At 48.8% G+C, this 24,842-nt stretch overlaps 9 protein-coding genes across 9 annotated transcripts; 5 read left to right on the top strand and 4 right to left on the bottom strand.

The window, feature by feature from the left end:
- Nucleotides 1-1,765: 1,765 nt before the first annotated feature.
- On the bottom strand, nt 1,766-4,014 carry EV420DRAFT_1745211 (uncharacterized protein; the record flags this gene model as incomplete). Its single annotated transcript, XM_060480119.1, has 5 exons — nt 1,766-1,959; nt 2,018-2,470; nt 2,526-2,711; nt 2,839-3,522; nt 3,810-4,014. The coding sequence occupies 5 exons, from the start codon at nt 4,012-4,014 to the stop codon at nt 1,766-1,768; spliced, it is 1,722 nt and encodes a 573-aa protein (XP_060334979.1).
- A 3,093-nt stretch (nt 4,015-7,107) lies between these two features.
- On the top strand, nt 7,108-9,436 carry EV420DRAFT_1101371 (alpha/beta-hydrolase). The gene is made up of 6 exons (XM_060465838.1): nt 7,108-7,658; nt 7,714-7,860; nt 7,913-8,027; nt 8,085-8,303; nt 8,356-8,991; nt 9,043-9,436. Exons 1-6 carry the CDS (start codon nt 7,372-7,374, stop codon nt 9,286-9,288), a joined length of 1,650 nt encoding a protein of 549 aa, XP_060334978.1. The 5' UTR covers nt 7,108-7,371; the 3' UTR covers nt 9,289-9,436.
- Nucleotides 9,437-9,665: 229 nt separating this feature from the next.
- EV420DRAFT_1638591 (uncharacterized protein) lies at nt 9,666-10,757 on the top strand (the record flags this gene model as incomplete). Its single annotated transcript, XM_060476847.1, has 6 exons — nt 9,666-9,938; nt 9,994-10,070; nt 10,118-10,335; nt 10,391-10,498; nt 10,550-10,639; nt 10,693-10,757. 6 exons carry the CDS (start codon nt 9,666-9,668, stop codon nt 10,755-10,757), a joined length of 831 nt encoding a protein of 276 aa, XP_060334977.1.
- Nucleotides 10,758-11,680: 923 nt separating this feature from the next.
- EV420DRAFT_1638590 (HAD subfamily IIID h) lies at nt 11,681-13,658 on the top strand (the record flags this gene model as incomplete). Its single annotated transcript, XM_060476846.1, has 13 exons — nt 11,681-11,758; nt 11,817-11,905; nt 11,960-12,067; nt 12,135-12,202; nt 12,257-12,451; nt 12,504-12,608; nt 12,658-12,667; nt 12,962-13,037; nt 13,091-13,100; nt 13,152-13,257; nt 13,316-13,349; nt 13,404-13,562; nt 13,620-13,658. 13 exons carry the CDS (start codon nt 11,681-11,683, stop codon nt 13,656-13,658), a joined length of 1,077 nt encoding a protein of 358 aa, XP_060334976.1.
- A 367-nt stretch (nt 13,659-14,025) lies between these two features.
- Nucleotides 14,026-15,185, top strand: EV420DRAFT_1618637 (uncharacterized protein; the record flags this gene model as incomplete). The annotated part of the gene is made up of 6 exons (XM_060475372.1): nt 14,026-14,145; nt 14,202-14,405; nt 14,505-14,632; nt 14,707-14,896; nt 14,949-15,020; nt 15,099-15,185. 6 exons carry the CDS (start codon nt 14,026-14,028, stop codon nt 15,183-15,185), a joined length of 801 nt encoding a protein of 266 aa, XP_060334975.1.
- Nucleotides 15,186-15,849: 664 nt separating this feature from the next.
- Nucleotides 15,850-17,892, top strand: EV420DRAFT_1618636 (uncharacterized protein; the record flags this gene model as incomplete). Its single annotated transcript, XM_060475371.1, has 10 exons — nt 15,850-16,022; nt 16,071-16,354; nt 16,413-16,512; nt 16,570-16,860; nt 16,924-17,120; nt 17,180-17,256; nt 17,323-17,447; nt 17,476-17,564; nt 17,613-17,732; nt 17,759-17,892. 10 exons carry the CDS (start codon nt 15,850-15,852, stop codon nt 17,890-17,892), a joined length of 1,590 nt encoding a protein of 529 aa, XP_060334974.1.
- A 395-nt stretch (nt 17,893-18,287) lies between these two features.
- EV420DRAFT_1618635 (uncharacterized protein) lies at nt 18,288-19,785 on the bottom strand (the record flags this gene model as incomplete). The annotated part of the gene is made up of 10 exons (XM_060475370.1): nt 18,288-18,692; nt 18,746-18,782; nt 18,812-18,847; nt 18,900-18,973; nt 19,167-19,239; nt 19,296-19,367; nt 19,418-19,470; nt 19,524-19,555; nt 19,608-19,691; nt 19,752-19,785. The coding sequence occupies 10 exons, from the start codon at nt 19,783-19,785 to the stop codon at nt 18,288-18,290; spliced, it is 900 nt and encodes a 299-aa protein (XP_060334973.1).
- A 67-nt stretch (nt 19,786-19,852) lies between these two features.
- EV420DRAFT_1519357 (pyridoxal phosphate-dependent transferase) lies at nt 19,853-22,179 on the bottom strand. Its single transcript, XM_060472103.1, has 9 exons — nt 21,821-22,179; nt 21,689-21,771; nt 21,506-21,637; nt 21,312-21,449; nt 20,771-21,259; nt 20,406-20,567; nt 20,282-20,354; nt 20,106-20,229; nt 19,853-20,053 (listed from the first exon to the last, which is right to left on the bottom strand). The coding sequence occupies exons 1-9, from the start codon at nt 21,990-21,992 to the stop codon at nt 19,990-19,992; spliced, it is 1,437 nt and encodes a 478-aa protein (XP_060334972.1). The 5' UTR covers nt 21,993-22,179; the 3' UTR covers nt 19,853-19,989.
- A 32-nt stretch (nt 22,180-22,211) lies between these two features.
- Nucleotides 22,212-24,585, bottom strand: EV420DRAFT_1100890 (cellobiohydrolase II). The gene is made up of 8 exons (XM_060465835.1): nt 24,173-24,585; nt 24,055-24,121; nt 23,866-24,001; nt 23,478-23,811; nt 23,321-23,427; nt 23,070-23,269; nt 22,705-23,016; nt 22,212-22,655 (listed from the first exon to the last, which is right to left on the bottom strand). Exons 1-8 carry the CDS (start codon nt 24,270-24,272, stop codon nt 22,568-22,570), a joined length of 1,344 nt encoding a protein of 447 aa, XP_060334971.1. The 5' UTR covers nt 24,273-24,585; the 3' UTR covers nt 22,212-22,567.
- Between the last annotated feature and the right edge of the window lie 257 nt (nt 24,586-24,842).

Raw genomic sequence — 24,842 nt, 5'->3', positions numbered from 1 at the left:
TATGTTGTGTTTGGAGAATGTTTACGTGTATGTCAGAAGCATAAACGAACTAATGTGTTAGAAGGATCTGAAGGTGACGGTCACATAGACTTAGCCATTATTGCTACGATGTATTGCTTTCTGATAGGCTGCACTAAAGGTTTATGAACTATTGATTCATGCCACACATCAGCAATTCGATTTTATTTAGAACTTCCGAAGAAGCGTGGTGACCGGGACCGAACTGGCGTACTTAGTATCGTGTTCGGTATGTTGACAGGCGAAACACGGAAGTACTATACTATCCTTTGAGTTTGCACAACTTGATGAAAGGACCGTGAATAGATGGCGAGAATTCACGATACTTTACGCGATCCGTGATCGCAATACATAAAGCAGATACGCGAGGATGGATCCTTTAACGTGAAAAATCATAGTGAAGCCAAAGGAGTATAAACGATGCGTTATTGAGGAGGGATAGACCAACGTTAGTGTCGACCAACACCATGGCGAAAGCAATGTTCATTCAGAAAGGAGAGATAGGAGCCTTCTCCAACAATAAACCTATTTTCGAAAGGTCAAGCATCAGAAACCGTTATTTTAGTGCGATGAAGGGGGCAGGCAAGAAACTTAACAGCGCTCCCGAGTGGCGCGACTAGACTCCATCAATTAACATCTTGACAGAACTGGTGCCACAAAACTTTTGATAACGGTCTGGAAGCATGCATGTTCTGAAGGAGCTGCTCTGGATACGGATGTTCTTACGCCTTAAAGTTCTCTTATTCCTCGTCCATTGCCGAGCATTGTAATTTGTCGGAGTCGAAGTCGCTGGTTCTTATTCATCAATGTTCTGCAAGACATAATGGCAAAATATGGTATCATGTCATCTGGAAACACTTGCGTGTGAATGATGAACTTTGCTGCCTACTGAGTTTCAATGCTCAATCTGATTGCTGAGATCCTTACCAAAGTTCTGGTGCCTCCTCTCAACATGAAGCATTACTTGCCTGGGACTAATCAAGAGATCGTTCAAGACCATCATCGGGGTGTAAAAAGATTTCCTTCCAAAGTTCTTTCCGAGTCTTGCCGTGACTGCGCGTACCGCGTTCTACCGCGTTCCAGTCATAAGACTTCCACGTGATCTCGTCGACGACCTTAGTAGTAAGGTACTTCCCTTTCCTTTCCCTCCCTAGTCGCTGATCCTTATCCGAACCTGAAGAGGTTAATCATTTCATCGTTTTCTTGTCTGCGCGATTCTCACTGTACCATTACTTAGTTTCTCTGGTGCAGGTGCCCCTCAGTCAATCTGGGCTTTGTGGGATGCACTTCATGTCCAAGTCCACTGCATATCACATCGGCAGTGTGCTCGGATTAAAAACCAAAACTTTGACAGGTAGATCATCGGAACATCGTAACGCGTCCCACCTGGACCTGTCGAGACCGAAACATCACCGATCAAGAGCTCTTAATTTCCACCTGAGAAAATCTCAGCTGTTCATAATTGACTCAAAAATCCCATTTGTGTCCACCCGGCACAGCACAAGTAAGTAATGATAACATGTGATGATGATAACATGGGTACATGTATGGTAGTGAGATAGCATAACACTTATAAGTAGGAAAAAATAAGTGGTAGTACAAAAATTGGTACATAGCTGAGAAAAACACAACACATCCATCTGTGCTGGGCTGCTGTTAGTAGTACATAGTACAAGCAAGCATGAGCAGAAAGATGAATAAAAGACATGGATATATGAGGGTGGTCATATAGTGGGCAGGATGGCATCTATGGCACCTCCTCCAGTGATGATGATGCAAAGCACCATTGCTTCAAAAAAGCATTATAAAGATCCTCAGGCGAAGATGGGGGACTAGAAGGTGATTTCTTTCCCCCTGGCAGAGTGGATGCTGAGCTGAGAGTCGGAGAGGCACCTGATGACGATGACGGCAATATCGGCTCGCGTTCAGGCCTGATGGCATCTAAATTGAGCATCGAGAAGGGAATCGGAAGACTCGCCGGCTCAGCGTACATGGGTACGTCCGTCAATGCCAACGCGTTCGCCCGTTCCTTGATGGGCGAGTCCGGTGGGGAGTTGCTGCCTCTGGATAGAGAAGGCGTAACATCGCCATCCCTTGTCGGAATGCACCGGGGAGGTATCCGTTTGCGGCTTGAAGGTCCCAAACCAAAACACGCCGCCACCCTCTGCTCGTTCTGTGGTAGGACTCAGTTGCAGAGGGACGGTGTTGGGTTTGGCATAGTTGGGCAGCTTGAGACCTTCCAGATGATGCCGAAGCGTCGCCTCTGACTGCGCACGGTTATGTTGCGGAGGAGGCGACAGAGTCGGCGACAGGGTGGATGTCGAGGGAACGGAAACCGATAGATTTGTAGGTGAGGGAGGAGCAATCGTTGGGAATGGAACCGAACTCTCGAATGGAGTTTTCGTCAGAGGTACAGGGGCACGGGCTTTCTTGATCGTTGCAAGTGATGCGTCTAAAGTTAAATAAAGTGAACAAGTGGGAATGGACTTGGTAGTATAGGTACTTACGATTGGGGCTTCGAATGAAGGCTACACGATAGTTTTTCCCAGCGTTATTGTCCCACCATTCACCTCCGCCTGTGGAATATCGAGCGACCAGAAAGATGGTGCGATCGATAAGGGTGGAAGTGTAGTCTCCCAGTTGAATTGTATATTCAAAGCGGTCCCAAGTGGCAGATCCTCCTGTAGCAACACCTGCGGCGACATCACCTACAGTAAGGTAACTCTCGGGCGAAACAGCATGGGGTAACGAGGGCAATGACGTCTGATACCGAGCGGCTACTTCAGACGTCGTTTGCCATTCGTCAAGGGTGAACCTGACGTAGACCCTGCTTCTCGTAGGAAATATTGCGCACGAGGAGCGTGCCTTTGAGCGCCAGTGTGGATTGGGGAAGAATCAAGGACTCTAGTATGATATTAGACCCCTTTCTTGGGACTGTAAGGCTTGGTACGGGGTCGGTAAATGGAGACAGAGAATACGAGGGGATAGCGAATGGAAATGGGAATCGTGGGGTCGCTGCAATACGAGAAGAACCGTCCTCGGTCTCGGTTTCGGTCTCTGCATCGGAAGAGGGAGTAGTTCGAAACAGGGAAGCGGGCTTCGCAGACCTGTTGAACATGCGGACCGTTTCCAGCTGGTGAGTAGAAAAGTGAACATTTTTGTGGCAAGGATGTTCATGATACGAAATAGCAGGTGCCGAGGAGGCAGACCGAGCACGGTAATGTTGGATAGACACTAAGGGCATATCAGGGACGGACGACGAACGCGGTGAGCTTTTAAGGGATGATTTGAGGGGTCGGCCATTGGAGAGCAAGACAGGCGTCGAATTTGAGCGCTGGGGCGGGGAAGGCTTATTGGGAACGTCTTCGGGCGAGCTCCGTGGGAAAGTTATGCCCAAGTGAGTATCTACCTGTAATGGAATTGCTGTACGGGGGCCGAGGAGATCATGGTCGTCGTTATCGTTCTGGAAATGGAAGACAGGACGGTGTTGAGGAGCAAAGGCACCTGAAGGATGTGTATACGAACGGCGGTGAGTCGAACGTCTTGTGTCGGAATTAGGCAGCAAGTAGGGCATACGGCTAAAGAGGGTCGTGGTTTATCGCCAACCAGGCGGATGTGCACATTTCTTCACTTGGTCTTTTTTGCTTTTTCAATCATCGCAAGTTTTTGGCCCGATTCAATCTCGTGTCTTATCTCCTCGATCTGATTACTTAGTCAGCTTTCGGCACATTGCTCTAGCTCCATATATGACTTTTCAGCGGATCCACCATTACCCTACCACTTTTGCGTACACCTTCCTACTCTCCGGTCTGCCGTTAATTTTCTTTGGCTCGTGGGTGGTGCAGTTGTAAAGCTCGCCTCTGCCACAATCAAGTCCCGGGTTACATTGCTGCCTAGGTGTAAGAGAAGTCGCCATCTAGCTAAGTACCATTCCGAATCTTCGGCACAGAACTGCGATGGTTCCTTCCAGACTCCTCCCTTACGTCTGTCGGACATGTCCTTCACCACTGTTCTAAATTAATATATGTATGTATATATCCGTATTATATCTGTCAAAAAAAGAACCAGCCAACCCTCCCCCATTCTACCGCTGCGACATGTTCCCTCAACGTACTTCATCCTACTCATCATGCTTCTTGCAGCCGCAGTCAACTCCTTTCAATATTCTTGCGTATGATTCTTCTGCTCCCGCCCGTTTCAACCTCGGGCTCGAGCTATACCTTTCTTACTCTCTACTCCTTGTGGCTTGTCTATTCTTACCATCGTATGTCCACCGGTGTCGATGGCCAATTTTCTGCTCTTGGATTCACCATCAGTAAAGATCTCATCATAGAACGTTCCAGGGTGAGAGGAAATGCAAGCATTCTCGCATACGTCGAAGCCTCCAGCACAAGTTCATGATGTTGACAACCCTGCAACGTTACGTGTGCCCCGCGCTACGGCTCGTATGTCTTCTCAGAGTGATAATATCGCGCCACTGCGATTGGCCCACACTCTCAGTCCCCTCAAACTTCTCGTGAGACTCACCTTCGGCCATACGTTGGGTTCGTACTATTAACAACGCGTATTTTTATTCTAGAGGGTAAAAACTCGTCACTGCACACGTTGTCGATGCTGTGAATACGCGTACTCGGCTACCTAAATACCCTTACGGCGCGGCAGGACATCCCGCACATCAGGCATTGATTGTAATCCCAAACACTAGGAGGCAATACGGTGAAAATATCTATGATTATCACTCCATCCCTGGTGAGCAGGAACGACCAAACTGTATTCATCTTGAAGGGCAGGTCTTGCCGTCTAACCATCTTAGAGACATAGGCAGGCTTTTCGATAGGTGCCGAGAATAGCCCAGGCATGAACCTATCCCGCTGGGTTCAAACTTCAAAGTCATGGGTCAGTTGTAGTAGTCAATGCTCTGGTGATGTGGCAAGAGTGCGGCGACTAACGTGCTCGTCTGAGTCGTCTTCTTCCTCCGACCCTCCTTCGTCACTACGGGACCGCTGTCTTGGGCAATACGTATACGCAAGGATCCTTTCTGCGGATTTATTGTCCTTATTGGTTTCGCCCTGCTAGGATGACTCCAAATGGAGACTCATTATGCCGGTTTCAGTATGTCATTCCGAGTCCTATGTATATGTAGTAGGATATCGGTTATTATGCCAGTTTGATTACTGTGGGAAATTCTATTCGTTAACGGAGTTTGCCGATTTCCCTCCGTGCTTTTCTACCGTTCCGTTCCGCTTCGGTCTCTGACCCTCCGTGCGCCTGTCATGCGTGTTGCGTTCATGGTGACTTTCTCCATTTTGTTTTCCCCCTCTGATATTTGTTCACACCACGACATGTTTTTCCTATCTTCCTTAAAGCTTCATGTCCGCCGCGTGTAACTAATCGGTAAGGTAACTTCCATAGCCCGCCCTTTCCCTCTTCGCATTCTCTCTCTTCGCCCTCTCCCCTCAGTCTTTGCCTTCCTCCCCACTCCGTATTCCTATTGCCAACAACGTGATGAAGTATCGGTTAGCGGATACTGTGTACTATGGCTCGCGACACTTAGCTGCGTGGTATGTACATTGTAGACCCACATAATAGAGTGGCTTAACGATGGTATTTCAAGGACGACTGCTTGACATGACGCGAGACAAGACAGGGAATGATTGTAATGGGTCCAGTTCATGGATTTATAGGTGTGGCTCTTCCAAGCATTTCGTTCATTTCTTATGAACCTCCATGACCTCCTCTACCACCTTAGAACGACCCATGATATCTCAGAGGTCGCCCTCCAGCACCGCTCTCGCTACTGGGTCTATATCTCGTCTTATTTGGCGTCGTTGGCGCTGCCTGACTCGTTCCAGTTTGTTCAGGCTTCGTCATCTATGTTATATCTACCTCTGCCCTCTGGGATTTTGGATGGCTGGGAAACATGACTTTCGCTGTAGCTTTGTTCGAGGTCTGTGCGGCTTTAATTAACCAAGACGTGTACAGCAGATGTTGACTGGCCATCATACAGGTCTTTAGCGTCTACTAGTTATCCTGCACAGTGCATGTCTGGTCTGGCCATGACACCTATTCGGAATGACTGCAGGTTGTTTTGACGCGAGTTGGCAAGTCCGGCCTCACCAATCTTTCCGAGGACGACTTTGATACAAAGTCTCTAGACCAGTCAAGACCCAGAAGTTCCTTGTCCTAGATATTGCATGCACAATCTGGATACTAGGGGTGTATTTATGTAGGCCAGCTATTATATGATATGATGCTGTTGCAGACACAAACAATAGAATATGAAAAAAAAAAACAGGACTCGGACCTGCCGCGCGGATGGATCGGCCCTCATCCCACTATTTCTTCGAGTATGACTTCGCCTTGGTGGACTTCGGGTTGCAGAAAACTATGGGAGTTGGTACGGAATTTCATTCGCATTATTTCGTATCAACTAATATGTGGTGATGGTCGTAGCCCTGCGTATCTGGTCAATATATCACTTTTCCTTCCACCCTGACGTGCTGTGTGATCTATGTAACAATTATATTAGGTGGGTATTAAATGCATAGAGCGCGTCGCTTAAGTTTATTATGTTTGATGACGAGGTCAAGGAACGACTACTTGGATGCTATGACGTCGCTAATTGTTTCAGTTCCTCATTGCGGTCACCATCAGGCTCGTGTGGTACTACTACCCCTGCCCAAATGGACGCAGATTCGACGACGGCGTGTATACCTCAACGCCGTGGCGCATTATTCTGTTTCGAGAGCACTCTATAGGTTATTTTGTGCCTGTCCCTTGGCCTTGTCTCTCGATTTGAATGTCGCTGATCGCAGCTCCGTTTAACTTCCACTGGCTATATTCGGGGCCCGTCGGTCAACCTCAGTCAGGATAATGGTTTCGTTGATGATGAGAAACCATCAGTCGTAAACATGTGCTCATCCCCCTACTTTGAGCGATGTGTTCCGGGAAAGAAAAGCGCATTCGGATCGGATTTCTTCACAATAAAGGAATCATTAGGCACTTTACTCGGTCTACAGCAGTGCGGAACACCCTGAGGGTCAACACAATAACCGTACTAGACTAACTGGGCCAGGCTCCGTAACCAGGATGGATACAAGACGTGACGGCGCTGTCCGCATGGGTTTCCTATTATGGCGCGCGTTGTTTCTTGGATCACATTGAATTCCTCATAATTCTGATGTCCCGAGCACTTTACCTCCAATTCCCCGGGCCTGCAGTGCCTTGCCTTGTATTTTCTGCGGCCTTCGACAGGTTCAAGCCGCGTATAAAATTCTCCGTGTCGTCACGGTTCGTTTCCCCACCAGCTGTCCTTCAGCCCGGTGTCGTAAACCTAGGTCCTTCTCTCTGACTATGGTCGCGTTGATCTTCGTCCTGTTGTCGGCCCTCTCTTTGGTGTCTGCTGCTCCGTTTCCAGGTAGCGGTCATCATAGTATCTTCGTAAAGCCTGGCAGCGGAGGCATCCTCTGTATCTTGTTGCCTTGGCTGTGTCCTCGGGATACACAGACCAGTACAGAGGTCGCGACAAGTATTGGCACCGCCAAAGGGGTTGTTAATGGTACAGCGGTCAGGTTCCCCGTCAAGTACGCCTCCGCAGAGAGGTGGCAAGAATCCGAAGTCGCTTCGGAGTGGGAGCTCCCGTGCGTGTTTTATTTTGCTTTGCTTTGCGCTTTCTGACATTCGTATGTGGTGCAGCAATAACTCTTCGGATGTGACGGCTATGCCTCTGGCTTGCCCGCAGTCGGATTTGGACTCGTCGCAGTATTCGGAGGACTGTTTGTCCATGATCCTCTACGTCCCTGCGACGCTCACCGTATCTGACAATGTTCCGACACTTACATGGTGCGAGAACTGTCTATCTATCAGTGGAGCTGATTAATTAACTCCTGGACAGGGTGCATGGAGGATCATTCATCACAGGGTCCGCCAGTGATGAAGGTTTGGATGGCTCGAACCTTGCTTCCACAACGAATTCCATTGTTGCTGTAATCCAGTACCGCCTTGGAGGTGTAAGCACCCTTCTTCCCCCCTTTGCTAGAAACTCGTGTTCATGTTTCCACGTTTAGCTCGGGTTTATGGCTCCCGACGGTAGCATGAACTTGGCAGTCAAGGATGTCATCAACGCAATGAAGTTTTTGCAAACCATCCTGCCATCCTTTGGCGGTGACAAGTCCAAGATCACATTGGCAGGTCAAAGTAGCGGTGCCAATATGATTCGTGCTTTGTTAGCCGTGCCATCGGCATCATCCTTGTTCCAGTCTGCTATTTTACAGTCAGACCCGATGGTACGCGCCTCCTTTTCTTCGGCTTATTAGTGGTGCCAACCCCTTTTTTTAGAATTTCGGATTCCTGTCTACGACCACGCAGGAGACCTTGCAGAGTTATTTCAATGGACTTATCTCTTGTGGAGCTTCGGACACGGCCTGCTGGGATGCCCTTTCACTGGATGACATTCTTAATGCCCAATCGACCTTGTTTAGCAATGCTGCCTCCCTCGACGCGTCTACAGGGACTGCTGAACCCATTCGACCGGTTCGTGACAACACCTTAATCACATCCCCGCTCGACTCTACCGCCACCTTCCCGTCCGTGAGCAAGCCCATCCTCGTCACTTCCGTACTCAACGAAGCCGGCCTCACCATCTACGGCTCCTTTACTGCCAAACTGTCTGAAGTATTCTTTGCAGCCGTCGCCGATCAGTTTCTGGGAGACGAACGCACAGCGATTATAGCCAACTCGACTTTTTATACTCCAACGGACGAGGATGACGATACGCGAATTAGGTTGGAGAGGCTCGGGACGGATTATATGTGGAAATGTGCAAAATGGACATTCGCAAGAAACTGGGTTAGTAGCGGAGGTACGGCGTACGTTGGCCTGTATACTGTCGGCACGTCGTACCCCTTGAATACCTACGTCGACTTCTGTCACGAAGATGGGAAAGTGTGTCATCGGGACGATATAGAGATAGTGGTAAGTAGTTCTTCTCTCTTTGAAAATAGTCGTTCCTCACTCCCTCTTTAGTTCGGGACCGTGCCCAACCCTTCCTCAACTCAGGCTGAACTCATTTCAGAGATGCAGCAACGATATAAAGCCTTTTTACACTCTGGCAACCCTAACGTTAACGGTCTCATTACCTGGAACGCGGCTGGCTCCTCCGATGTGAATGCACTTCAGCTCGGAGCGACAGGCTCGTTCGATGTCGGTGCTTGCATCCCCTCTTTCTGGGGTGCGGCAGTCGAATACGATTATCAAGTTTACGGGATTTAATCTTACCCCTCACGACGGCTCACTCAAAGGGCTTTGCCACGAGCTTTGTGTTTCACTTTCACACAACTTCAAAACTCATTGTCATTCGCATTGATACCAATCCTCTTCGCAGCATTCGCAACTAATTGCTTAAAGTTTTTCATCCTTGTAACGATATTGTATCTTACGCTTTCCCCTTCTTTGTGGTATCATCGACATGTGTATCAATTTGTTTAACAACGCTTTCGGTTCGTCCATAGTCCTCATGTAGCAAACGTCGCTGTCGTCTTGATTTATCCGATATCTAATTACTTACAATGAAATCTTTATTTGCTTTGCCTCGTTTATCTACCGTGGGAACGTTACGCCACATTCGCATCCTTTCCTTCACCACCATCATGGCCAACGGACCTCCTACTCCTCCACCTACCACCGATATCGAAATACAGGACGCTGCGCGTGAGGAGGCGTCAGCAAATGCCAATGCCAATGAACAAACAGCGAGCTCCTCGACCGAGACCGCCCCAGAACCTGCCCAACAGCAGCAAGCGCCATCACGCCCACCACCTCCTCAGGATGTCTTCCAACAGGCATTCCAGAAGATAGCGTCCCTAGCGTCAGCGAAGCAGTGGCAGGAACTTATCTCTGTTGCAGAAAATGCTGATGTGTGGGTGAGTTCATGCAACGCCCATCAAGATTTCAGACTGATCATTGGGTATTTGACAGGGAGATGACGAGAGCCCTGTGTCAAGACTGCTCGTCGTCGCGCCCCTTGCTCTGGGGTATCTGATAATTGATGACCTGTGAGTACTGGTACCGATCGTTGCCTCCGGTGTTTGACCTTCGGAAGACCAGCGGCTCGCTTCGCGTTAACGCGCATACATCCACGGCTCCAGAAGCTTCCGATATCTATCGCTTTAGCAGTACTTTTAGAATCCTCTATGGAGAGGAAGCATGGAGAAGTATATGCGCGCGCTGAAGCACTGTACAACATGACGAAAGATACAGCCAACACACCGGATCCACAGTTTCCTGGCGTGCTTTCAGAGATGGTGCAGGCGTTTACTGGTGTGTGTCGTTGTATAATTATTTTGTGATAGAAGCCGATGTCGTGATGTTGTAGAATCCTTCCGGGAGAGAACATTCAGGTTGCTGTCGAAGGCGTACACTGCTTTACCACTGGCGCTCGCTCAGACATATCTGGGCTTGACTTCGGATCGTCTTCTTGCAGGTCCGTACAAGTCAAATTTCTGCCTTTTGGACTACCTGACCGTGTCTCTAGCTGCCGAAAGTAATCACTGGAGGTACGATGCTTCAACACAAGTTCTAAGTCCGACCGCCCCGACTGCTCCCATGGATGTTTCTTTGCCCGGTATGTTTCTATTATCTTTTTCTACATCCAAAACTGAAGTTTTATCTTCCTAGCATCTTCGTCTTTGGCTGCATTTGGTTTCATCGCAGACAGCGTCGCTCAAGTGGAGATCATGTAAAGATAACTTTTCACTGTGCATTGTTTTCACGCATCGCTTGTAATAACACTGTATCATGCTGCTTTCATTCATGGGACAACTCAGGGCAGCGCACTTTCTCACTCTTTTCTTCGCCTTTTCTTGTCATTCGTTGAGTTCGACCAACTGCTCACAGCCCACCTCGCTTCTGATGTACCTGCGCATACGATTGCCTCCAAGTAACTGATCCGAACGTACATGTCTCCCGCTGTGGGTTACCTTCACATTGCTCGCTCCACTCTGGTATTTTGAGAACCGACAAATTTTGTGCTGTGCAGTAGCTCAGCATCTGCCTATAGTCTTGGTATGTGCGTGGTTATAATCTTTCGCGCTGCTTGGAGTACTGACGTTCTCGTACTCACGGTATCGTTCAGTCATTTCTGCAGAGGGTCTACGGTCGTATACATGTGGGGAAAACGTCCTGTCATCTAGCATCAAGAAGACTTCATTTCCTGGGTTTTCGAATGCTTGAAGACTAGCATTCTATCTCGTAGGACTACTTTGAATCCAAGTCCTAAGAAATAAAAAGACTTATCCGCACAGGGCTTAACTCGTTCCAATGTCAACGCCCGTATTGATTACCTCGAGTGTTGCTTCAAACGGTTCATTACCCAGGTGCGCAATGGCTTGCGTTGATAGTATGCCTGTATATTTGATTCAGATGTCTTTTTTTCATACAGCATATATCCTGTCTTTCCACTAGATCTTCTCAGGTTATTTCGAATTGTGGCTACCGCTAGTACTAGTTTAGAAACAAGACAACCATAATATATGTCATCTCACTGTTTTATGAGTGAAAAAACAAGAGTTCGAACAAGGCTTCCAACCGGCTAGACCGGTCCGGCGATACAGCAGCAACGCGTGTTTGTATTTCTTGTTTCTCTTTCTTTTCTTTCACCATCATCATGGCCTCTTCCATAGATGTAACATCGGCGTCAGCGAACGGCATAGAGGTAACGGGACGCGACGAACCCATTGTCGAGGTAGGACATCCCGTACCTAAGCGCCCACCTTCAGGCCACTGATTGTTCGCGACGACAGAATGGATCAGGCATCGTCGAGACGTGGATATCGCTCCAGTTCACCTGGTCTGGGCGTTCTTTCTCGCTAGACATCGCGGATACCGATACGTAAGTCGCTCGCCCAACGCAATCGTCATCAAGCTAATGGTGCTTTCTTGACAGCGTGTATGATCTCAAAGGCTACCTTCATGGCCAGACTCGTGTCCCGCCCGAGCGCCAGAAGATCTTAGGCCTCGTCAAAGGCAAACTGCCACCTGATCAAGTACGCATGTACGTGCTCAATGGCGTGACTTTATTGGTTCTTTGATTTACTGGAGGTTTCAGCGCCGATTTGAAGCTGGCAGTCTGGGAAGAAGTTTTCGCTCGTTGGAACGCCAGAGGGCGATGAGATCAAGGATCCATCGGGTATGCAGTCTGCGATGTGATGGGATGCTCTTTGTTGATCGTTGACATTTGTAGCGTTGGAAGCGCTCCCTGACATCGTCAATGACTTCGACCTGGACGTGTTGCTCCTGGATTTCACGTCTAGGAACCGTTACCTCACTGACCCGCGGAACGCTCGCAAGGTGAAGGAATACACGTCCAAGACGCATATCAATTTCATCCATCCGGTACGTCCAGGCAAGAAGTTGTTGGTACTGGATATCGACTATAGTGCGTTTTTCTTGGATGGTGGTCGTGATATTTGAGACGAGTTATCTGCTAGCGATCCTGGATACGAAGCCTTTGACGTCTGGAAGCCTGCCACCCGCTGAATGCGCGCGCCCTGGCCTGCATGAATTCTTAGAGGCAATCTATCCGTTTTATGACAGTGGGTTCGTCTTCAATACTCACCAGCATACTCTCACGCGCGATTTCAGTCTGTATATGGTACGTCGTACTTGGTTTTATCTCCAGGGCAGATGCGGGTGCATCCTCCAGAATGATAAATGAGATCTTGACCGGTTTCATCATAAGCAATCCTTCCTCACCATACTCGACGAAAAAAATCCGGAAATTATTCCGTAGAACAGCGGTAATACTTCTCGCGGTGCTCCCCAGGGTTCAGAATCGGACCATGGAAAGCTTCCTTTAACGAAATCTGCCAAGATTCGTTTCTCGACACTGGAGATGCACCTGACCCTGCAGCGGCCGTATTAAATGCATTTACCAATCTGCTTTCAGGTCCCAGACGAGCTGGATTTGGCTGGAGACTAAATTGGTAGAATTGGGTATGGTTGGAGGTAGTCGCAATTATCAGGTGCGTATGCGTTCTCAAGAGCCTGATCCTATGTTTCTCGAACATTCGTATAGATCTCGTTCGGTAACTTGAAGCCCTCATGGTCTTTTCCTGCGCGCCGCTGACCTCTAGCAGTACTAGATAAGACGAGCATGTTCACTGTCTTTAGTCAACGCGACAACAAGCCGTGGCAGCATTCTGTCAAGCCACTACAGATCATATGGAATCTTATACCCCAGTTGTAAGTGGCCACGCATGTACTCCCACATTCTCTTATCAAATTCCGTGCGAATGATTAGTGGCGCCCGTAATACTATACACATAGATGATCTTGTAGGTCTTGCTGCCCGACGGTCATAACTATCCGACTGACTGATGCTCCGCCAGAGTCGTAATTTCGCTCTTAATCCTGGTCAGGGCCTCAAGATCCATGCGTTCAAGAATGCCCATACACCAGAGGCCTTGAGAGATCGAGAGCTGGAGAAGGTGGCAAGGTATATGCTATCTATTGCTAATATCGAGGATTTCAGGACGTTGGAGCATGGTGTGAGTAGCCGTGATCCATGACGCGATGCCCGCTTCGTTTCATTGATCTGCTTATAGAATTGGAAGGACGCACTGAAGAAATTGCCGCGTCCCTGAAGGAATGTGACCGTCTTTCCGCTTGTTCCGGAATACAGAACGTGTAGTTTCTTGTATAACTTTTTTTGCTATCGGGCTGTCGCTTGCACATCACTATCATGTAGCGCATAATACTATCATTATTGTACTGGAGGTCGTTGTTACGAATCCGGCACTTGAAATTGAGTACGTACCCGGGATCTCAACCGGACCGGTGACTTCCTTCTCCCATTTACCGACTACATCTGATGAGGGACCACCCAAATTCAAGGTATAAGACGCCGAGATGATTATTTGTGGCTTGCGTCAGTCTGTTCCTCGTTCTCGGCTTCGCTACGAATCTCTGCCAGCTCTCTGGATCCATTATCGCAGCTCGTCTTCCGGTACCATGTCCTCTTCTCGGCCTGTTGTGCCCCGGCCCTCTGCTAGTCTAGTCATTATCAATAAGCGTAATGAAGTTCTGCTTGTACATCGCAACCCCAAGGCTAGTGCGTTTGGAGGCGTACATGTAAGTTCCAGCTGCTACCCGCTAGCCCAGCAGAATCATGACACGCCCCCTACCAGGTCTTCCCGGGGGGAAACTACGACCAAAAACAGGACACCTCATTACCCATGACGGCGATCCGGGAAACATTCGAAGAGTCTGGTTTACTTGTTGGCGTCACAGGCTCGTCCCTTCCAACGGGTCCCGTCCTCGAAGCAGCACGCCACAAAATTCATTCCCAGAAACTCCTCTTCCAAACATTCCTCGACGAGAATCAGCTCTCGGTGCGTACAGACTCCGACGTTCTGCTTCCCTTCACGGAGTGGGATTACGCCTGTTGATGCTCCTCGGTCAGTGGCTCAGGGATCTCCATATGTGGTTAGACTCAAACGGGGACCCACAGACGCTTCCACGCCCGTTTTTACGTCGCGTTTCTAGACTCAGCTGCTTTTTCGTCTTCTGGTTTCTCATCGGGATACAAGGAGGAGCAAATCCCGAAGCCAGGCGAGTGGTCTGTTCGCCGTTCCGGTGTCTTCTTCTTCTAATCACAGTCTTGCGGGTTATCCTTATTCAGATGGGGGACAGGAAGTCATTTCGGCACGTTTCTTGCATCCCCGATGACGCATTAGCCGAGTTTAACGACGGGAAGGTCATTTTCATGCCCCCGCAGTTCTATATCTTGTATACTCTAGCAAGTATTCTGCGGGGAAATAGGAACTTACCTGAGCAGAGGGATAAGGTAGCGCAGTTATCGCGGGGATTATTTGGTAGGATGGTTATGAATCCTAGGAGACTTGAAGGATCCTTTTCCTCCTGGTGGATCGGAGGGAATACTCACGTATGAGGGAGACGAAACCCGTGGAGGGTCAAAAGGACGTCTGCATCGTGCAGCTCTGTCAGTTCATGAAAGGGAGGCGTAAGTATTTCTGCCTCCTGCTTTCATACTGGGTCGCAGCACTCATCTTCTTCTTCCTTAGTTGACCACTCGGATAGTCCTTCAACGTAACTTTGATATCTTCACCGAGATTGAAGCTAATGCATTTGAACAATCATCCAAACTGTAATGTAATGTAATGCTCGATAATACCTTACTCTTTATCTCTTTACAATAATATACAAGTGGCTTCCAGCCTACGTCCATGTCTGTCTTCAGCAGTTTTAATTACGCGTAAGTACTTATTCTAGACCTATGATCACTGCGGATTTTTTTTGTTGCCTCTACGTGTTGTTGCTCAGTTGCCCTTGCTTTTATGTGAATCCTGGAATTTTGTGCAGCGAGAAGACAGATGATTTGGGTGTGCGATATGTTAATCTTGTGGCATTTGTCCATTGATATTTTCAGCAATGAGCATACAGTCTACTGGTTGTAGTCCATCATCTTCGGTAGACTCTGTAGAATCACTATATACTGTAAGTGAGTTGGAAGAATACTTTATACCGTATGTGGACGGTACAATTAAGTCGTCTTCAGGTTCGATAAAAACAGCGAGCTCTAGCAAAGAGTTGGCGAGTTCGATCACGCTGCGACTAGTATTAGGTAAATGATGTTGAAAGGACGCAGTGGAAGGAACAGCAGGGTCACATTACAAGCCTGGCGTGACTCCGTACTAAACATCATCGTCGGTGTAAACTGAATTCGTTCACCCGCTAAGGTCAGCTCCGGCTTTCGGACCGTATCCCCGGACGACCCAACCACCAAATTTGTACTCCGAGTCAGCGCTTGACGCGATGGAATTACCTCAAATAGGTGCCCGTATTAGCCTCTCCGGACACATAGGAAGCATCCGTTTCGTCGGACCTGTCCACGGCACAAAAGGTACGTGGCTGGGTATCGAATGGGATAACCCGGAGCGCGGAAAACACGATGGTGTTAGAGATGGGACGCGATACTTCTTATGTCGGTAAGGCTATGTACTCCATTTTCGACCTCTATATTAAACTATTGTAAGGGTACCTAATTCTGGCTCGTTCATCTGCCCATCATCAAATGTATCATACGGGCGATCTTTCTTGGAGTCACTGCAGTCCAAGTATATTGAACTCCCACACGGATCTGAGTCCACGGAGAAAGTGATTCTTGGCTCATCTCACGGGGCTATCGAGATAGAAGCTGTAAATCTCGATAAAATTAGGCAAAAGTTCTCGAACCTGGAGAGACTCCGGGAAATCAGCCTTGACAATGAACTTGTCTGCAAGGGCGACGAACCCGGCGTCATCAATAAGACTTGCCCCAGTAAGTTCAATACAATCTTCTCAAACACATGAACTTTTTAAACCTGTGTATCGAACAGACGTGCGCGGGCTAGATCTTTCGATGAGCCTTATTCCCTCTTGGGACGTGGTTGCCAGCGTTACTACAGAGCTCCCAGCGCTTACAAGACTGGTCCTGAAGTTAGTTTCATTTCTAATGCTGTGACTGGTGCATCTTACGATAATACGTTGTTTCAGTCGGAACCGACTTGACAGCCCGAGAGATACCGCCAAAATGTCGCCAGCCTTCATGAGAGTGACAGATCTCCAACTGAATGACACGCTCACATCCTGGAATCAATTGCTCGAGATCATCCGCTTTATGCCGAGACTCCAGCAGGTTGAGATGGGCTACAACCGTCTCAAGCGTCTCTCCAAGGGCCTGGGAACTGTTTCTCCCACTGCCACAATACAGAGTATCAATCTCGATAGCAATTCATTAAGCGACTGGATTCATATCATGGAATCCCTTGGCTCTTCGTGTACTTTGTAAGGATTCCCACATTTCTCCGTCCACCCCTTCGCCTTCCTTACCCTGCTTCTTGTTGGCAGATTGACCACCGTCATCCTAACTTCGAATGATATCAAGGAAATACCGTTCCCCACTGAGCATCAATCTCGATTACCAGCGATCAGATCTGTTTCATTGTCTGCAAATGGACTGAGGTCATGGCGAGATATTGACGCGCTCGCCGCTTGGTGTCCCGGCCTAGAGACGCTGTACATACGCGGTAACCCGCTCGTTCAAGGTCGGTGCAACGGTGAGAACGGACAATGTCTATTTTTTTGATCCCTTCCCCTACGACAGAAACCGATCAGGCAAGGTACTCCCGTCAATTCATCATCGCAAAGATCCCTTCCCTCGTGGCTTTGGATGCAACGGCGGTAAGCACACACGGCGACGACGGAAATCGATGGGAATTTCACTGACGCCCACGTCATGCGCTATAGATATCCTCTAAGGAACGGACTGATTGCGAGCTCTTTTACTTGTCGCATATTTCGCACGATGACGCAGGCTCCGAGGAAGAGCTCATCAGAAAGCATCCTCAATGGAATAATCTTCGAGCTAGTACGTCAGCTGTGTCTTTCCTTACATCTTAGCCCATCGACTTCATCAGAACATGGTTTACTGGGAGAGGCACCAACACAGCCTCAGGACAAGACTGACCGCTTGAGAAAACATCTGATAGGTACGCATGTACGTGTTCATTCTCAACTAACTAAACACGTACATGCAGAACTGAATGCCTATCGAACCATGAGTCCAACCATCGACCTCGCCCAACTACTCGAGACTCAGCCCATGAAGATCAAAGTTTTGCCATCCATGGCGCTTCGCATCCTACGGCAAAAGCTGTGTAAGGCCACGAAGACCGGCATAAAGGCAGATGTTGCCATATGGATGATATGCGAGATAACTCCGTCGTGGAACTCGAAGTCGACCGCGACAAGCAGGACATTGCTTGGTTGGGATTCGACCATGGCTCGTCCATTGTGTTTTACATCAACGTATCGTAGTAGCGAATACATACCCTTTCCATTGGATAGACAAATCGTTTACCACACGGTCCGGCTCGCGCACTCGTAAGCCTTATGGTTGTTGATTCGACTTCGGATGTTGTTCCGTGAGCCTGGGGCCTCGACCTAAGCGCTTCGTGATGTGTTGAAGTTCCCACAAGCAGAACATAAATCCATCCTCAAAAACGTCCATCAGCGGACCTACCCGACGCCATCGAGTGTTACGATCGAGGGTAGTCGGTACCAATACGAGTATAGACCATCAGCAGAAAAGTACACGGTCCGGATATAGAACAATGGGGGGACAGAAGACCAAAAAAAGATAACCGTTTGAAACATGCCGTCCGTTTTTTTTTCCTGAATTTCTTGTGTGGGTGGCCAGACAACAAAGATCCTCAACGAGTCCATCCTCCATCACCGTTCGCCTGTCTTGGGGGCCTGTCGTCGTACCGGTCATCCTTCTCGTCGCGTCTTCTTTCGTCCCTACGGCGTTCAGGATAATCAGGTACTCTGCGATCATCATAACCCACTCTCCGGTAATCATCGTACCCTGTTGGCCTCCTATCATCATAATCTTTCCTGGGAGGCGGGGACCGTCGACGATCATCGTGGTCACGACGAGGCGATCTTGAGCGGTCCCGACGGTAGCCACGATCATCCCTGCCGCCGCGGTCATCTCTGTAGCGGTCGTCCCGGTAGCTGCGGTCGTCTCTGTAGCTACGGTCATCGCGATAACGGTCTTCTCGAGGAGGACGGTCATCACGACGATCATCGCGCCTATAGTTATCGGGACCAGAGCGCTAAGTAATGTTGTCAATATCAGGCTTCTAAATTATGGTCCTACACCACTCACGCTATCATCAGCAACGCGAACGATTTTAGCCGCGAAGCTCTTTGCCATCCAAGTCTCGAATAGCACGGATCCGCGTCCTCACGAGTAAGATATTCAAGAATACTGGAAGAGAAGATAAATAGGCTGATTTGCAACAAATACATCCAGAGCTTACCCTTGACCCACGACATCGCGGTCGATATCAGCGAATGTCACATTACCAGCATCCCGGCCAAAATCTTTCAGATCCTAATATAGCGGGGACGACAACATTAGGGTCCATCGCCAAAGCATTAACAGCCGATATAATCCAAAGGGCCCTCCCAAAACGTCGGACAACGAGAAGTGGCAAAAACCATGGACCTCGGCGCATATCCAATCAAACGGGGAAGCATAGTGTGGGAAGGGCCAGAACGACGAAATTGGGCAAAACTTTCCATACCTGCCAGCTGACTTCACGGGCGACGTTTTGAACGAGAATACGGTAGCCAGGGGGCCTACGGGAGCGAGCGCTTCTGCTAGGAAAAATAAACGGTCAATCAGCTTACATGATGGACGTCTGTCTTCATACCCGTAGCCATGGCTCCGGTCCTCGTAGGGATCGCGACGAGGCCGGCCTTCTTTGGCAAATTCCACGACGATGCTGAGTCGATATGAATATAAAATAATTATCACGCAACCTTTGCAACATACTTTGCACCCATGAAGGACTTGCCGTTGCAGTGGGTGACAGCGTCCTCGGCATCCTTCGCACAATAGTTAGCAACACGCCACACTGCGGTATCCATCCAGAATTTACCTTGGCAGCCTCGAACTCGACGAAACCGAAACCTAAGAAACAATGGCCGTCAACACAAGATGTGGCGTATTCGCTCGGACTAACCAGTCATCACACGGCAGTCCACAATTCGCCCATAGGTGTCGAAGAATTTCGAGACATCATCAGAACGGACGTCGGGGGGCAATCCTGTTCAACAAAAATGTCAGAGTCCATATCTGGGCCTGCCTGCTCGGAAAAGGCTCTTACTGCCAATATAGAGCCGTTGCCTGGGGTTGGACATGCTGCAGTGGTGGTGTGAGGAAAAGAGTGATAAGGTTGGGAATTCTGCTGAGTTTGAATGCCTTCATTGCGGAGTGCGAAGGAGCTGGTCCGTGCCCTTGCTAATTTGATTTATCGATGACGACAGTAAAAAATACTTCCGTAAAAAATACAAGTAATTATGACCAACTACGAAGAACAGACGTGTAAATATCGACCCATGAAATCAGTGCTGCGACCAGTCAATCGAGTTAATGTCAATACCCTCTTGAACCATTTCCCACAGCGGGCTGTAAAATAGTGTTCAGTCATTGGCGGGGAATAAATAAAAATTTCACCAACCTCATTTCTCGCAATTTGTTGACAGTGCTAACAAGATGCCGCACAACAAAATCAATCTCTGCCTCTGTGGTAAACCGACCAATACCAAATCGCAATGAAGAGTGTGCCATGTCCTCAGCCGCACCTACGCCAGATTAATTAATCGTATCAAGCGAGATCAGACCTGAGCAGCTCACCTAGGGCTCGCAAGACATATGACGGTTCCAAAGATGCTGATGTGCAAGCACTACCCGATGATAGCGCAATGTCCTATACAAGCTGCTTGAGAGATTTTGTATCGAAACGAAATCCGAGACAAACCTTCAACGCCATGAGGAGAGATTCTCCTTCAACATACGAGAAACTAAGGTTCACGCAGCCCGGGTAGCCGTCCACGTCACCATTTCGAACAACGCGCTCCACCTGAGAATTGATGGTTCGTATCAACCGGTCGGATAGCTCTTTTACATGTGCATAATCCCTCTAAAAAGATCACGTTCAGTAATCAAAGTAAAGGGACGTGGCCAAAAATAGACGAAAGGGAAAAAAATTTACTCAGTACCCCTGCACAAATGTCATAACGAGGCTGACGTAGATAGCAACTGAAAGAACAGCGCAAACACCACCCCGTTCGTATTTTTGCGTGCGAGTATCATCATAGCGAGAAGAAGGAAAAAATGACGCACCGCCATCTCTTGTTTTGCTATTCTTGCAGCTTCTCCCAAACCGACAACCAGCGGTGGTGCCAGGGTTCCGCTGCGCAAACCACGTTCCTGACCTCCTCCACTCAAAATAGGCTCAAGTCTAACCCTTGGCCGTCTCCTGACATACGCAGCACCTATGCCCTTCGGTCCGTAGATCTTATGACCAGAGATACTCATCAGGTCGACGTTCATTTCGTTAACGTCCAAGTTTATTTTTCCAGCGGCCTGAGCGGCGTCGGTGTGAAAGTAGACTCCTCTGTGCTTTCGAAGCAGGGCGCCAATTTCTCTGATTGGCTGAATAACTCCAGTCTCGTTGTTCACCGTCATGATCGAAACGAGAGAGGTATCGGGTCGAATGGCGGCCTCAAGTACATCCAGATCAACGACGCCGTTGTTCTTCACGGGCAAATATGTCACATCAAAACCTTCTTCTGAAAGTTTCCGGCACGAGTCCAATACACATTTGTGCTCCTAAGCTCCGTGTGAGAACCGTTTTATTCATGGTGAATTGCTAATCACTCACGGTTTGGGTTGTGATAATATGTCTTTTCTTTTCTTTGTGAAACCGTGCGACACCTTTGATTGCCATGTTGTTCGTTTCAGTTGCCCCGGACGTAAAAACAATGTCCTTGGCGTCAGCTCCAATGAGATCCGCGACGTGCTGGCATATAGTAAATGAAGACGAATATCCTCGGCATCCCAAAAGATGACTCATACCTTTCGTGCATCCTCCACCGCTTGTTCAGCTTCCCACCCGTAAGCATGCGTCCGACTATGTGGATTGCCATACTGATCCGTCATGTAAGGAAGCATGGCATCCAGCACCCGGGGATCAAGTGGGGTCGTCGCCTGCGCAACAGTAAGCACCACAGCGGGCCAGCACTCTAAAGGACCACGAACCTGCAAGTCCAAATAAATTGGCCGAATTTTCTCATGAACCGAGCCCTCCCGACGAGGCATCTCCAACTTGAACCCAAGCATATCTAGGCATTTCGTTAGCCGCCTTCTTTCATCGGTTTACGAGCAACGAACCGGATCGCGGCGTAAAATGCGTTTCATGTTGGTACGTCGAAGGCAGGTCGACGACGCTTGCTCTGTCCGCACCAGACGGGTGCACAAGCCCTCGACGGCCGGACATTACCGAGCTGGATGCCTTCGCTGTCACCGCTCTGCGTGATGTCGTCCGTGAAATTCTCGACAGCATGATGGTTTGAGTGAGAGTGGGGCTTGCCGGGAGTTATCTGATAAAATTGAGGACGCGAACGTCGATGCCGAGCGCTGAGACATTTCCACTCCAGTCACGTGACAGGATTAGTCAGCGGATATATCACCACCGACGGGGGTGATCTTATCTCCATCTTCTTCTCATTTCAATTTACTTTGAATTTAGGCAAATTTACTCGTTGTACTCTATGTGCTATTCCGTTGAGCATGCTAAGTAGATGTCTACGTATCCGCGAACGTTCAGTCAAATCCAGACCGATGTCCATGCAGATCCGAAGTAGAAAGTTTTTGTGTTTGTGAAAAATTTGAGTGCTTGGCCGACGTTCATCGGGCCGCCCGATGAACGTCGCAGACAGATCAAGGGCAGAATTTTTACCCACAACAAAGCAGCCCTGACAATGCAGCAAACCTAGATAAGCTGAATTATATTCCTCACCAGAGATAAGAAAGATGGAGTTATTATACGATCCTGATCTTGAACTATATATAGATCACAGGAAACATTTTATTCGACAAAAAAATAAATGTAGTCCGCCTCATATCACTACTGTGATCCTACAGCGCTGGGTTGGCGTTGGCAACCAAAGTCTGGAAGTAGGCTTGGAACCACGTTCCAGCCTCAGGTGCATTGGGTGCAGCGTCACTAGAGCAACATGAGCAGAGATACACGAGTCTATACAAAGAAAACTCACGATTGACCACAGTGGGCGTCATATCTGGGAGAGCTAGTGTTACTAGTTCCATCACATTCACCACCAGGCTTGACCCAAACAATAGAATCAATCAGGCTGGAACCGGTGTTTGTAGTGGGGTGAGTTCCGAATCCGGCTCCCACGACGTTGCACCAGTCACCCCAGGCGCTACGGATGTTTTGCCTACCAGAGCGTCCCTGGTCAACGATGAAGTGAGCAGGCATGGAAGTCAGAAGAGGAGCCAGAGCCTGGATATAGTGTATCTCGTCGTAATTGGAGTTTCCAGAAGTGATAGGGTCAGGAGAAGAGGCGCTATTTTGAACCGCTCAACAAAGTAGAACTGAAAACAGACAGAATTTGCTTACACGAGTGCATTGTAGTTCGCAACGTCTGTCGCCAATCCGCGAACAAATTTGGGTGATCCGGCGGAGGTGTAAAGGCTGTTGAAAAGCTGAGCAGCTGGACTTAAGTTGGCAGGCCAGCCCAGCCATCCAGCGTGTCCAGCGTCAAGGTACATGTAGACACCAACGGTATTGAGCTGCTGCATAGCGTAAGTGACTCCTGCCTAAGAAAAGGTGTCAGAGGAAGATGAAAACAAATAAGATTGAATTCAAACCTTGTATGCAGTTTGAGCATTGGCACATTTGCTGACGCTCAAATTCGTCACAAGGTTAGCCAAAGAATCAGGCTCAATCACAGCGACGACGCGAACATCAGGGAACTCTGCTCTTGTTGTTAGTGGTAGCAGAGTAACGATATTCCCGGCGACTTACGAGTAATCTGTTCGACAAGCTGGTCAATGTAGTTCTTATACTTGTTTAGGCCGTCATTTGCAATGCTGAATTCACCATTCGAAGCCAAAGCGGCACAGTCACGGTCGGGAAGGTCATAGACGACGATCTGGACGATGTATTTTTTACCGGTAGACATCTGCAAAGACTGGGCATCCGCAAGGTAGGTTCCCAAGTCAGGCACTTTTGCAACGGCGTCGAACCAGGTGAATGTGGGGATTTGGGCGACCTCCAAAGCCTTCGAGGCCATGGTAGAGTCTGTCATGGCTTGCGCAGCGGCAGTGACCTCGGCTGCATAATAAGGAGACAAGTAGATCTGTGTACGCGTTAATGAAGTGGAGCTAATTGTGGGGACTCTGTGAACACACACCTCATAGCCCTCAAAAGGATTGCCGGCAATCGGAGTCGAGGTCGAGCTTGGAGAGGATCCAGACGTGGTCGAAGTCGCCGTCGCCGTCGTGGATGTCCTGGAAGTGGCGGTGGTCGTAGACGCTGCCGAACCCGGACTGAAAATAATGGCTTCAGATTTAATATGCCGTGCGAGGAAATCACTACATACAGGCACTGAGAGTAATAATCATTCAAGTAGGTGCACGTTGATCCGGCCACACAAGTCGTCGCACCCGCTGCCGTACACGTCAGCGGAAGATCACCCGGCGCAGCGACTCAGGACTTACTCCATCCGATACCGCCGCATTGGCCGTACACGGCAGATTGAGCCTCGACAAAAGCGGGAAGTATGGCCACGAGGGCTGCGAGAGCAGAAAATTTGAACATCTTTGTGAAAGACGGGCTGGGAGATCACGATTGTAAGGAATCCAACCATGATTCGACTAGTTTTATAGGACTCGCTGGCCATTAGAACGTGACGATGCTGTAGTTCCGGTGTTCAGCCGACTGCAATGAGCGGAAAGACGTCGGTGCTGGACGACCCCTCGTGCCTCGAGGCTCTCGTAGAGTAGCTGATCATAGTCGGTTACCTCATCGCGAGCTTGGCAGTTCATCCGAATATGATGTCAACCCTGTCGCAAGGGGCCTTTAGCATGTCGAATCATCGATGGACACACAAGATTCATTGAGCCGAAGGGGTAGCGCCGGAAGAAATGGCTGTCAGTCCCTGACAAAAGTTTCCCGACATAAAAATTTTGTTGTGTGATTGGGAATCCTGGTCGACAACTCTCGGTTCTTTATCGGCGACACACTTGGTTAAGTTAGACAAGGGCAGGCAGGTGATAGGTGGCTACCTGGCAGTGTCGGAAAATTGGAGCCGTTCCAGTTTTATTTCGCATTCAGAAGATCGACAAGTCATGGAATGGAATATCAAGGTGCTTCCGGTCCAAAGATCGA

Source organism: Desarmillaria tabescens (genome assembly GCF_030435595.1).
Source record: "Desarmillaria tabescens strain CCBAS 213 chromosome Unknown EV420scaffold_7, whole genome shotgun sequence".
NCBI classification, from domain to species: Eukaryota; Fungi; Basidiomycota; class Agaricomycetes; order Agaricales; family Physalacriaceae; genus Desarmillaria; species Desarmillaria tabescens.
Note: the sequence above shows the minus strand (reverse complement) of the source record. Positions and strands in the feature narration are given on the sequence as shown.